General features: G+C 30.8%; 1 protein-coding gene across 2 annotated transcripts; it reads left to right on the top strand.

The window, feature by feature from the left end:
- The first annotated feature begins 5450 nt into the window (after window positions 1-5450).
- Window positions 5451-10716, top strand: LOC112785115 (WAT1-related protein At4g08290). 2 transcript variants are annotated; one of them, XM_025828551.3, is made up of 7 exons: window positions 5451-5758; window positions 6725-6787; window positions 7202-7318; window positions 8731-8974; window positions 9618-9779; window positions 9996-10147; window positions 10260-10716. In XM_025828551.3, the coding sequence occupies exons 1-7, from the start codon at window positions 5544-5546 to the stop codon at window positions 10528-10530; spliced, it is 1224 nt and encodes a 407-aa protein (XP_025684336.1). In that variant the 5' UTR covers window positions 5451-5543; the 3' UTR covers window positions 10531-10716. The 2 variants fall into 2 exon arrangements, with proteins under 2 accessions (XP_025684336.1, XP_072086225.1); XM_072230124.1 differs by having other exon boundaries at window positions 5463-5758; window positions 6481-6787.
- Window positions 10717-13244: the final 2528 nt, after the last annotated feature.

Here is a 13244-nt window from a genome sequence, read left to right as displayed (position 1 = left end):
ACAACTTACCTTACACCCCCAAGACCTCCAAGGCTGTCTCATTTCATCATTTTGGCCGAAAATAACAAGAGAGAAAAGAGAGAAACTTTCATGAACACTTAATCTTCAAAGCTTGATTTCTTCTGAACTAAAACTCAAATCAAAACTCCGATTTCACCAAAATGATCCTCTCTTCTTCCTCTACATAACCATGTAACTTATCAAGGATGGAAATAAGGTGAGATGGCTGTCTCCCTCACATTTCAATTCGATTTTCAAGGAAAACCATGCAAAACATGTGTTTTCTTGATGTTCTTCCTTAGGAATCATGCTTAACTTGACTTGAGGGCCAAGAAACGTGAACTTCCAGCAAGTATAAGGTGAGATATCTCTTCCTAACATACTGAGTGAGATTTGGTCAGTTGAGATTTTTTGGATTTAAAGTTGTTCTTGATGTGATTTAGGAGGAAAAAGTGCTTAAGGACCACCTGAAAGTTTAACCGAATTAGGAGCAGCAAAACCAGGTAGGGTGTCACGAAATTAATCTTGATTATTTGTGTTTGAGTTGTGTGAATGTTGTATTATTTGGCTGTGCTAAAAATTGGTTGCATATATGATTGATTCTTGGTGAAAATTTGGTGAAATTTTGATGAAATTTGATGAAATTCAAGCTTTAAAGTTCATGTTCTTGGGCAGCTGGAAAAATGAAAAACTAAGCTTAAATTGAGGTTCAATTGGTGTTGAAATCATGTAGAAAAGATGGGGTTTTAGTGGCTGCTAATTTATTATGAATTTTGGTAAAAATTGGTTGCTGAAAAGACTGAAAAACCGGTAAAAACAGAGAAAGAATTTGAAGAACTTACGAAGAATATGAAAAACACTTTGAGTGTGGTGAAGAACATTGAAGAACACCTTTTAGATCTTAGAAAGGGCAAGGAAGTAATTATTTTGGTGTTTGAGGGGTTATTTGGTAATTTCTGAAAGTTAGGGTGGTAAAAGTAGAAATATTAAAAGTTACGGGTGGTAAAAAATGAATTTTAAAGGTTAAAAGTTAAAGTGGGTTAATTTTCGAAAATTTACTAATAAAATAATAAATAATAATAAAATATTAAATAATAATATTTAATTAAAAATAATATTTTAATAAAAATAATAAAATAATGCGGAAAAGGCAGTTTTCTGTAAAAGCCTTAGAAAGACAACTTTAAGCGCAGAATCTCATAATTACCTTCATAAAACTCTTAGGGAGTGGTAAGAATATATTAGTGAGGCAAAGATAAATAAAAGATAAAAAGTTGAAGAAAAGATAAAAACTAAAGAAAAGTCTGTAAGGTGTTAATAACAGAAAAACAGACAGAAATTAGTGAACGAACTAGGGCAACATAGTTAGTCCTTGAGTTGCGACTAGGGTTAGGTATTATATGAAAAGTTAAACTGTTTCAGTATAGACTTAATAAACCTATACTTGGAACAGGCGAACTATTCATACCGAAATTTACATAAACTTTAAATACATACGTTAAGCAGAGAAATCAGAGCAGAGTAGAGAAACACAGAAAATAGAGTAACTAGAGTAAAGTAAAGAGATAAAGAGAAAAAGAGTAATATAGATACAGATGAAAAGAGTAATCAGAGAAGAGAAAAGAGGTACAGAGAACAGAGTAATTAAAACAGAGTAAAGAGATACAGAGAAAAGAGAAACCAGAACAGAGTAAAGAGATATATATGTTGCTTAATGCAACCCAAGAGATATTATATATATATTTGTTGCTTAATGCAACCCAAGAGATATTATATATATATTTGTTGCTTAATGCAACCCAAGAGATGTTTGTTTATTTATCTGTTGCCCTAAGGCAATCCAAGAGTAATTTTTCGTTCCCAAGAGTATATTTCCTGCGAGTAGAAAGAAGAGGCTGTCTCAATAGAGCTGCTAATAATTATATGCGCATTTATTTGAACGGAAAATCGTATCCGGAAAATCGTGAAGTCGTGACCGGATAAATGTCGGGAATGCAGGTGCTAACCGACACATGAGCTCATGGCCTACGCTAGGGCTAGACATGCATCATTCTTGTCTTCGCATCATTCTCTGTTGCATTCCTTTCTGTGTGTGATCTACTTCTTTATGTTTGTCTGCTTGTATGCCATTTCTGTGTTTTATTTTCTTGTATTCTTTTGTTTGTGTTCTGCTTTCTGTTGTCTCTACTTTCTCTTCCTATCTTTATTTTCTGTTTACTAATGCGCTATATTATGTTATCCGTCTACTAATCAACCCCAAATAAATGAACGTAACTAATAACCCCGACCCTACTAAGAACTCCCCAGTTCTTACCCCTTCTCTCTCCCTTTCCCCTTCAAATGGAAGTAAGAGTTTCTTTCCGTAGTTCGCTGACGATTGTACGCAAAAAGGGATTCCACTATAGGCAGTCTTCTAAGTCTAGGGTGAATATTGTTCTCTGATTATATGAATATACTGTGAGACCAGCCAACGTCTGCACCTCGTTCGTATGTGCACTTTAACCTAAATCCTGTGTACGAGATTCCTATTGTGTGGCTACTTCATGAGGTACCAGAGAGACGTCCTGTGGAAAAGCCTGATCGTGCAGAAGAGTAGCAGATGATGTTCTATCTTTTGATGACGTTCCACTTGACTTGAATTTTGAAGACCTAGAACGTACTTTCCCTCGCTTTAGTAGTTTAGAGGGACTAGGTGAGTATAGAGTCTAGGCTAGCCTAGGTGCCAGCTTAGGGACCTCTTGAACAGGTCAGGACCTGGGATGTTGTATGTATGTATATGTATATAGATATAATTTAGCTATATCTAGGGGTGTTCTAACTAACAGTCTATATTCTAATAAAGGATGAATCACCGAATGTTGTCAACTACTTGTGATGTATTTATGTGTGGTTGTTTATAACTGTTTTCTCTGTTATTACTTGTGAATTGATTATAAATGATTCTGTCTATTAATCCAAACGTTTTAAAAAAAATAATACACCACGCAAATTAACTACGCGTTTAACAACGAATCAGGCTCATATGATAAATAATAGGTAATAATTAGGAAGACAAATTGGTAGCGCTCATTTTCCGGTATGATCTAGACATATAGAAAATTGGGTCGTTACACCCTACTCTGGCATGCCACGGCCAACTCTGGCGTGCCACGCCCTACTCTGGCGTGCCACGCCCATTCAAATTGTTGGCGTTTGCACCAAGTAGCACGCCCTAATACACACGCCCAGCTTATTTTTCTTGCTTTCTTCCTCTTTTGTTGCTATTTTCACCTGAAATTCAAACAAGATCCCTTTCAATGCAATGTACCATAAATTCATCATTTAGTTCAAGTAATTGCATCAATTGAATTAGAATTTACTAATTCTATGGTCCTTTTAGTTAAGAGAAAGAGGTAGATGATGTAAGTCATCAGTGACAGCTACCACCACCACCATAGACTGGTGGTGCTAAACTAAATTTAAATAATCACAAGAGAGAGAAAGCAAAATAGAGAACATATACCTAATTATTATGGTTAACATTCAACTTAATTATAATTATAAGCACTATATAAATTTTAGAGGGTAATTTACCCTTTATTTTAGAAAGTGCATGGTAGCATTCACCTTAATTTTATGATTAATTGTGTATGGACAATCCAGCTAGGTAAACAATGAAAGATGCGAACAACATAAACAATATGTCATATTTCAGGTTTCCTAACCATTTAAAATAAAGATTATATCTAATTAATTTAAAATTTAATTTTTAAAATTAAAACCAATTCTCTTTTTTTAAGTTATTGTTTAAGTTGTTCAAAAAAAATATTGTTCTCTTATATTTTTTAATTTAGAAAATATTATCTTATCAAGAGTAAGAATTTGTGAGAATTAGGAAGAGATTGTGGCTATTATGAATAATTGAAATTATTGTGGTTATTATTATCAAATTGATGAAGATTTAGAATGCAATGACTAGCCAAAGTAGAGCAGTTGCTATTTTGATATAAGATCATCAAGTATTAAAAAAAAAAGTAATAAAAAAATACAATGCATACACGAAGCACGTTTGAGTGATATAGTTCTTTTTTATCGAGTCTCAATTTCATATATTTGGTTTTTGATTTTGGAATATTCCTATTTGAAAAGAAAAATGCATGTTTTAGTGAAAAAATCTTTAAAAAAGAAACCAATGAAAAAAAAATGCATGAGTATAAAAAAAAATCAAAATAGTTTCTTTTGAAGTATAAGTCATCATTTTAGTTTTGTCCTGTCTTGATATCCTTGGTTTGTTTGGTTTTGTGAAGTTCGAAATTGAAATTTTGTTTGTTTTGGAGTAGAATCAATGTAAATTTATGATTTGTATTTGTTTTTGTCTTTGAATTGGTATTTACAATTTTGTAGATCTTTATAGTAAAATTTTATTTAGTAGTGACTAGATATAAGTAAATCTTATTTCATTAAGAGGTTAAACTAAAATATATGATGATATCACTTTCTCTTTTTTCTCATCTTTAAGTTTTCGCAATTACATAAAATAAGACTGAAAAATCTTCTGCATATCCAGTAATTAGTCTTTAAATTAAAAAATATCTTAATTCAAATCCCTCTTTTAATTTTGAAGTCCTATAAAATCTATACATTTTTAATAGTTTCCCAAATCATACGATAGTTTCGAGATTTAAATTTAATTAGTTCATTTGTTCTTTTTCATTTGTCATTAGTTATTTACTATATATCAAGTTTCAGTCAAAATTTTATGAAAGAGATAGATAAGACTATTTATAAACGCATACACCATATTACCATATCATACTTGTGTAAAATGACTATGAGAAAGACTATTTATTTGGAATCAACGCGGTTTATATCACTTTTGTCGTATTGTGAAATAACTTATTAAGGAATTAGGAATACGTGATGAGTGATCCTCTTTAGATCGATTCTTATTACTCTCAATTCCAAATTAACATGACACGACACGAATGATCTTAATGAAGTATGAGTTCAGCAAAGCTTCCATAATATGAAGTGTTTACATCTTTTTCAATTACTGTGGCTTTTATGGAACAATGCCATATTGCCATCATTGGAAAATTAAGAAGAATAAAATAAAATCCTGAATTAGATATATGAGAAGGAGCACGCCTTATCATATATGAAATGTGAATATGCTTTCACTAATATGTTAGTGGATAATACTATTAGTGATCATAGCCTCATCAGTTCCTATCCAAAAATATTAATAATAAAATGAAGATTAATATTAAAATATAATACCTACGTTGGGAAATACCAATAAAACCTAACACATGCTGTAAAATGCAAACTATGTGGAGAATATTGCCCCACTTTTTTTCTTCTTCTTCTTCTTTTTTGGTCTTAGTGGATTAACGATTAGGTCATGACAAAGTATCTATTACACCAAATGGTTCTCTAATTCTCTTGTGTATATAAATACGGATAACTCTAACCAAGCTCTTGCATTATCCATCAAGTTCCTCACTCACTCACTCATTGAAAATAGAGTGAGATCAATTAATATATATATACATATATATAAGATGGGTGAAGAATGGAGCTATTGTGAGAAAGTTCGTGCATGGTTCACAAAATCAAAGGCATTTTTGCTAATATTAAGCTTGCAATTTGGGTCAGCGGGCATGTACATTATCACCATGGATGCTCTAAACAAGGGATTGAGTCATTATGTCTTTGTTGTTTATCGTAACGTTGTTGCCACTCTCGCTCTTGGCCCCTTCGCTTTTTTCCTTGAAAGGTTTTTTTTTTTTTTTCCTTCTCTTCTACTTCTCTCTTCACTCAGGTGCTCCATACATTTCATGATGTCATTAACATACATTAGACATGCATGTTAGTATGTATGGACTATGGATGCATGCATGAGTTTTGCGTACATAACAACATATGTATATACACATCATTCATGAGGAGTTCGATGTAGATACAAAATATATAGTGATTGATTTTTAATTTGTTTATAGTATTTTTGAATATAATTAAAGTACTATTTACACGTTTGAGTGTTTGTTCATGTACAGTTAATCTCTAAATTTGTAAAACATGTAATATGGTTTTCTGAGATGATCAAATAGAGAGGAAAAAAAAATCTTTTACTATTTTTTTAAAATAATCTTTAAATGATGTCTTTTATTAACCCATTTAGCCCTTAGTCGAAAAGAATAATTTTGGAGAAAAAAAATAAAGTGCATTCGTTGCACCATTATCGTTTTGCAATTACTTTGAAAATTAAAAAGAAAAAAAAAATTCTAGGTGTAGAAATTCTTAGACATTGAATTGTTGGTCATTACGCATTTTTTGTTCTTTCCGGATTCTATATCATCGATTTGATAAGTGTCACAACTTACAAATTGACGTTAATTAGATTAGATATACAAATATCAATATCCTATAATTGTTTATACTTATTTCAGGAAACTATTTTAATACACAAACCAACAAAAAAATTTTTTTTTTTGAAAGCAAATAGCTCAACACAATAGCAGTGGAGCACCAGAGGACAAACCAACAAAAAAATAAAGATACAAATTGGTGATATTAATATATTCGAAGATGTGAACTAGATTTTCGTGATTGTCGTGATCAATGTTATTGGTGTATTATAATATAAAACCAAAAAAAATTCTAATAATTCAATGAGGTTTTATATTTTGGATAAATAACATTTTATCTATGTCTACGCCTTCTTTTTCTTTTTTATTTCCAGGAAAGTTAGGCCCAAGATGACACCTCGGATATTTGCAGAGATTGTGGCACTGGCTTTTATAGAGTAAGTTTCTTGATACTTATCTATCTTCATTGACTTCTGAGCTTATTGTTGTTGATTAAATGTTTTTCTTTTAAAAGAAAAAAAAAATTACACGTATATGATATTGCTATTTAATTCATACATACATATATATATATATATATATATATATATATATATATATATATATATATGAACTTTTTTAATATTTAATACATACTTAATAAATTCCAGTAAACATAAGCAATATAGTAAAATTTTGAATTATCGATAATCTAAAACAATTATACTCAATAATAAAGTGTATGAACTTTTCTGATGATCACATAATTACTTCATCTGCTATAATATTAATTGAACGAATCAATAAGAAAATTGTTATTTAACTCATTGTCAATTATTTATTATATATGTATATGTTCTGTTTTCTTACAGGATTATACTTGATCAATGCTTCACCTTCCTAGGAATGAAATTAACTTCAGCATCTTTTGCATCTGCTGTGATGAACTCTGTACCCTCCATAACCTTTGTGCTGGCAATCATTTTTAGGTAATAAATATATATAATTAATTATTATATATTACGAAAACAAAAATAATTATATTTTATTTTTTCTGGTCTTTACGTGAATAATCATCAAACTCAGAATAAATTTAATTAAATTAATGAGTGAAATATTTTAGTCAGGAGATGTATTACAGGTGATAAAAAAATATAGAACTTTAAATTCGTTAACATTAATCAATTTTAGAGTTTAAATTATAATTTAAAATTTAAAATTAACAATTTATAATTTCATATGTAAAATTTTAGATAAAGAATTAATTTATATTTGCTGAAAACAATTAATTACTTAACGTTACTCGAGTGATCTGATAATCGTAAGCACGCATGAACCTTGTGAATATCCTCCATAGATTCCACTATAACACTTCCTAAGATTCGGGGCCATGGGACAACAGTTTAAGTGGATCATGAAGATTATAAATTTTAAAAAAAATATAAATAAATTTTAAATAATTACAATTAATAATTATTAATTATATATTTTAAAATAAAATTTAAAAAATTATTAATTAATGATAATTAATTACTTTAAAAATATAATTTAAAAATATTTATTATCTTATTATTGACTAAATCATTGTTAATTATCTAACCGGATTGTTATAAATTTTATTTTCTTTATGATGTTGGTTCTACGTCACCGCACTTCCCTGTGACATGAAACATTTCCGTACGTCAGTACGTGTTTTCATTAATTCCTAAAAGAAAAAATTATTTAATTTAATTTAATTTTCTAGTATATAATACTGTCATAAAATATTTATTACACTCGTCAATGATTCATTTGATAATAAATTTAATCCATTTCTCTCATATATATATATATATATATAAAATTCATTTAGATAAAATATTATGTTTCCTTTTATGGTATAAACCAAACATACTTTAAAGAATGGCTACTATTCAAATGAAAATGATAAAAATATTTTCTCATGAAAATACTTTATTTAAAAGTGTGGTTTATTTATTTAGCCACATTTTAAACAAAAATAACACTTTTATAAATATTAAAATCTAACTATACAATTCATCATCCAAAAGTCAAAAAAAAAATACATGAAGACAATTTTAAATCTTGATTGTAGTATTCACCTTAAATAGCACCAAAGCATTTATTAAGATTGGGAGCTGCAGACTCTATACTCTATAGTTTGTATTCTTCAATTTTTATTTTTACTTTTATTCTAAATCCGAGGCTATAAACATAGAGTCGCTTACAATACATTGGAAAAACATTAATGAAGCTGAAACATACAACTTTTGGTTTTTATTAATAGACGAAAAATAATAGGGTTAATTAGTTTACATTTATAAGAAACGTATTCATCAAAGAACCCTTAAAAACAAGCATAATTATGAGACGATGATTATGTATGTGTATGTATGAGCAGGTTGGAGCGCATGAACATTAGGAACATAGGATGTCAAGCGAAAGTGACAGGCACTGTGATAAGTCTTGGAGGCGCTATTCTAATGGCAATGTACAAAGGTCCTATTCTTAACATTGTGACGTCATCAACAACCCATGTGGCCCACAATGGGAATAATGCTAACGCCACTGCTGACCAATGGCTCATGGGTGCAATCTTCATTCTAATAGGCTGTGCTGGCTTCTCTGGTTTCTACATATTGCAAGTACGTTTTTTAATTTTATTCTTCTTTTATACCTAATTTTAATTTCACCGGTAATATTAGAAATATTACTTCTATGGTATATGTCAATGTAATCAGTATTATTGCAATGACAATCACATATTCTCGTTTTTTGTCAGTGTCAAACTGAAATGTTATTGATCCTAATTTTTTATATAATACAATAAAGACTTAAAAGAATTATAAGTCAGTATCCACTATATATAGTTGAAGAATTCGTTAAAAATTTAATTTGAGATGAAATTCAATTCCTGGTAATAAGAATCTTAAAATTATTTTTATGAAACTGCGTAAAAGATAAATATGATAAAGATTGAAATTTAAATTAAGCTATTCCAATTTTTTTATAGATAGGTATAGATGTTTAATTTTGTTTAAGAAGGGAGCAACAAATCTAGCTTAGAATGATTTTAAATGAGAGAGTATAATAACTTTGTAATATTTTTGCATTGCTATGGAACAACAATTATAAACACAACAATAGATTAAAAGTTATGACCAGATTATAAATAAAATATTATAAAAATAATTTATTTTGTTAATTATATACGAGAAATACATTAAAAAATGGAAATGTGTAATAGGAAAAAGAAGAAACTTATGCATGATTTTGATTCAATTTCAGGCAATAACATTGAGAAAGTACCCAGCAGAGATGTCCCTAGCCACGTGGGTATGCTTTATTGGTGCAATTCAAAGCAGTGCAGTTACTGCTTACATGGAGCGTGATTCTCCTCAAGTCTGGATTCTGGCTCCTGATTCTAGGCTTCTTGCCTGTTTATATGCGGTTAGTACAGACAGAAAAAAAAAATTACGACTTTAACTTAAAATTTCTTGTGATTGAAATGGCTCGTTCTAGTCAAATAATTTGATTAACTGACTATTTTATTATTGAATGATATATAATGACCAATTATGTAGACAAATCTTAGTTAATAACAGAATGCAAATTTCAATTTTTGACAAATTGTGACATATTTGGGTTGGTTGTTTAATGAATCAGGGAGTAGTAACATCAGCAATACAGTTCTATGTGCAAGGGCTGGTGATTAAAACAACGGGTCCAGTATTTGTGACTGCTTTCAATCCCCTGCGTATGATCATAGTCACAGCCTTCGCTTCCATACTCCTTTCTGAGAAGCTCTACCTAGGAAGGTACTAAAATAAATGCTATGTATACCTTTCATTTGATTCAATTCATTTTTGTTTCTAGTAGATAGCAATATTATTAACATCATTATTGTTGAATTTGATATATTTGTATCAGTGTTATTGGAGGAGTAGTGGTGGTTGTAGGGCTTTATTTGGTTGTGTGGGGAAAATCTAAAGAAAAGAAAGGCGTAAAACATGCGATGCTGCCACCATCCCCTGAAAAAGAAATCCAACAACAGCAGCTACCAGTTACTGTTCCCAGAAATTTTGATGCCAGCAACAATAATAATAATGATGACGACGATAATAAAATGGATCATCAACTTATGGTTGTGGTTGGAATCAAGAACACCGACGTTGAAGCAAGAAGATCATCATCATGTTAGTGATCCAGCTTTTGTTCATTTTATGATTAATGGTGTTCACTGTGGCCTAATTAATGAAGGCCAATATATAGATAAATCCTTCCAAATTTTGGTAATTTTGTGCGGATTCTACCTTTTAATTTCTCTTCCATGTACTACTGTATCAAGGAAACTATATATCAATAAAACATTTTTTCTTTACCTTTATCCGTTATGTTATAATCCATCTATATGTGGCTGCATTTGGTCTAGGACAAGATATACTCCTCAGAACAAAACACAAAAGACCACTTTTATATTTTAAACATTTAGTGACATTTACTTCTTAACATTTGTTAAAATGTTAGTAAATACTTTTTAATTTTTTAAAAAACTTAGAAAAAGTGTCATCTATTCTCACTCTCAAAATTGAAATCCTTATGCAATAACCACTCACAATCGTTCACTCTATCACTTTCACTCTCATGCTGGAAACCACCTTTTCAATGAAAAAGATAAAGCTTTAAGAGCAAAGAGAACATAGAATTAAGCAATCGAACCCTCACCGAATCTGTATACTTTTTAAACACTCAAGTATATAGGGTTGATTCACTCAATTCTTTTCTAATCTTACTTTCTAAGACTTATTTTTCTTCTAACAATCAACAAATATTTAATACATGCACACAAATATCATGAGGACTTTTCAATAGTTGTAATGAGGCTAGGGTTAAGGTAAGATTATACTTAGTTAAGTGGACTTACTTGAAATTGAATCTTTGATTAACTTAAACTTCCCACCTAACATATAACAATCTATACAATTCTAACATTACAAAAATCGTGACCGATTTTAGTGACCAACAAAATCAGTCACTATTAGCGACCGATTTTGCGATTATCAAATTTTTCTAGGATTTAAAAAAAATCGGTTGCTAAATCAATCGCTAAATTTCAATTAGCGACCAATTTAATGACCACCCACTCTTGGTTGCTAATTTGGTCGCTAAAATAAAAATTAGTAACCGATTTAGCTACTCGTGACAAATCCAATCTAGTCGGTCGCTAAATTCGGTCGATATTTTTTTAACTTAGCGACCAAATTAGCAACCAAAACAAAAAATAAACTTTTAGGGTATGTTGGTGGCTAAATTGGTTGTTATTTTTAATTTAGTGACCGATTTTGTGACCAACATAAAAACAAGCTTTGTGGTGGTTGGTCACTAAATCGGTCGCTATGAAGTTGGTCGCTAAATCGGTTGTTAAATCGGATGCTAAGTGTTAACATAGCGACCGATTTAGCGACCAACTATAAAATGCTGGTTTTAAAGCATTCGGTCGCTAAATTGGTTGCTATTTTATAATATAGTGACCGAATTAGCAACCGACTTAACCGAATTTGCGACCAACTAAAAAATTAAAGTTACAAATTAATTAGTTGCAAAATCGGTCATTATTTTAAATAATAGGAACAAACTAGATTTCAAAATAAATTTAAAAAACTATCACTTTTCAACCCTAACCCTAAGCTCTCTCCTCACACAACGTCCCTCTTGTCGCCTCCCTCACTCTCCGACAGAGTTGAGAGAGAAGTCACTTTCCGTCGAGTCTTGCTTAGAGCCTGTTCTGCTCGCCCCCTCAACTCCGCAATCTTCGCCGCTGCCATTCTCAGCTCTTTCTTCATTGATGCTAACTCACACGGCAATTCTGCATCTGTAGCCACCACTGCGACTTCACCATTCTTATTCTCCATGTTCATTCTCACTTTTTCAAATCCAGATCCAGTTCCAGATCCGATCCTTGTTATCATATTCAATTCGCCCTGTGAATCTTGATTTTCATGTTCTTTGTGAATGTAAGCCAATCTCTGCTTGATGAAGAGGATCACGATGGTTCGGAAATTTAGCAAACAATTTCTTCGTTGGTAGTATAGTCCAAACCAACAAATAATCCTCTAAATCAAAGTTTAATATTTCTAATTCAAATTAACCGAGAGTAATGAAACCTCGGGTCGTTCTCCCTAGGACGCAATTGGAAGTGTTTCTCTTTCGGTTGTGGAGGCAAAAAGGGGTTTTGCAATCAAAGAACGAAAGATTAAAAGAACTAAGCAATAAAATAACTAAGAAATGAGCAAAATTGTGAATTAATGCAAGTAAGAAGTAAGTGAGATCAAAACTAATGAAAATGCAAAGATATGTAAAAGAGCCTTAACTTGGGAATGAGAGGATCCAAGGAATCCTATCATCGCCATAACCACAACTATGGTAATTATGATGAGTCAATCTTGCCTAGTCAACCCAACCATCGAGGAGTAAGTCAAGCAAGCATAATTGACCTTAATCCATAAGTCCTAGCTAACTTACCAAACTAGTTGATAAAAAGCTAGCGTCAATGGAAACAAGAGTCAACTAACTACCCAAGAATTACCACTAAAGGTCGGACATTATGACTCTAGTATCCTAGGAACTCAAATTCCAAGCCAAGGTGTGAAAATCTACTCAAAAATCATAGTTGGCATTTTCACAAACACCATGTGTACAAAAAAGTAAAGCATGGAAATTTGCAAAGTAAAATAGAAAGCTATAACCAACTATGCACAAAATCCACAATAAACATCCAAACAAACATAAAGAAAGCATGAAACAATAAATTCACCAATCAAAACTTCAAGAAACTCAAAATTGAAATTATAAACAAAGTAACTTGAACCAAAGGAAATGAAAATAAAGACAATGTAATTAAAGTGGAATTAAAGT

The sequence above is a fragment of the Arachis hypogaea genome, chromosome 20, assembly GCF_003086295.3.
Source record: "Arachis hypogaea cultivar Tifrunner chromosome 20, arahy.Tifrunner.gnm2.J5K5, whole genome shotgun sequence".
NCBI classification, from domain to species: Eukaryota; Viridiplantae; Streptophyta; class Magnoliopsida; order Fabales; family Fabaceae; genus Arachis; species Arachis hypogaea.
Note: the sequence above shows the minus strand (reverse complement) of the source record. Positions and strands in the feature narration are given on the sequence as shown.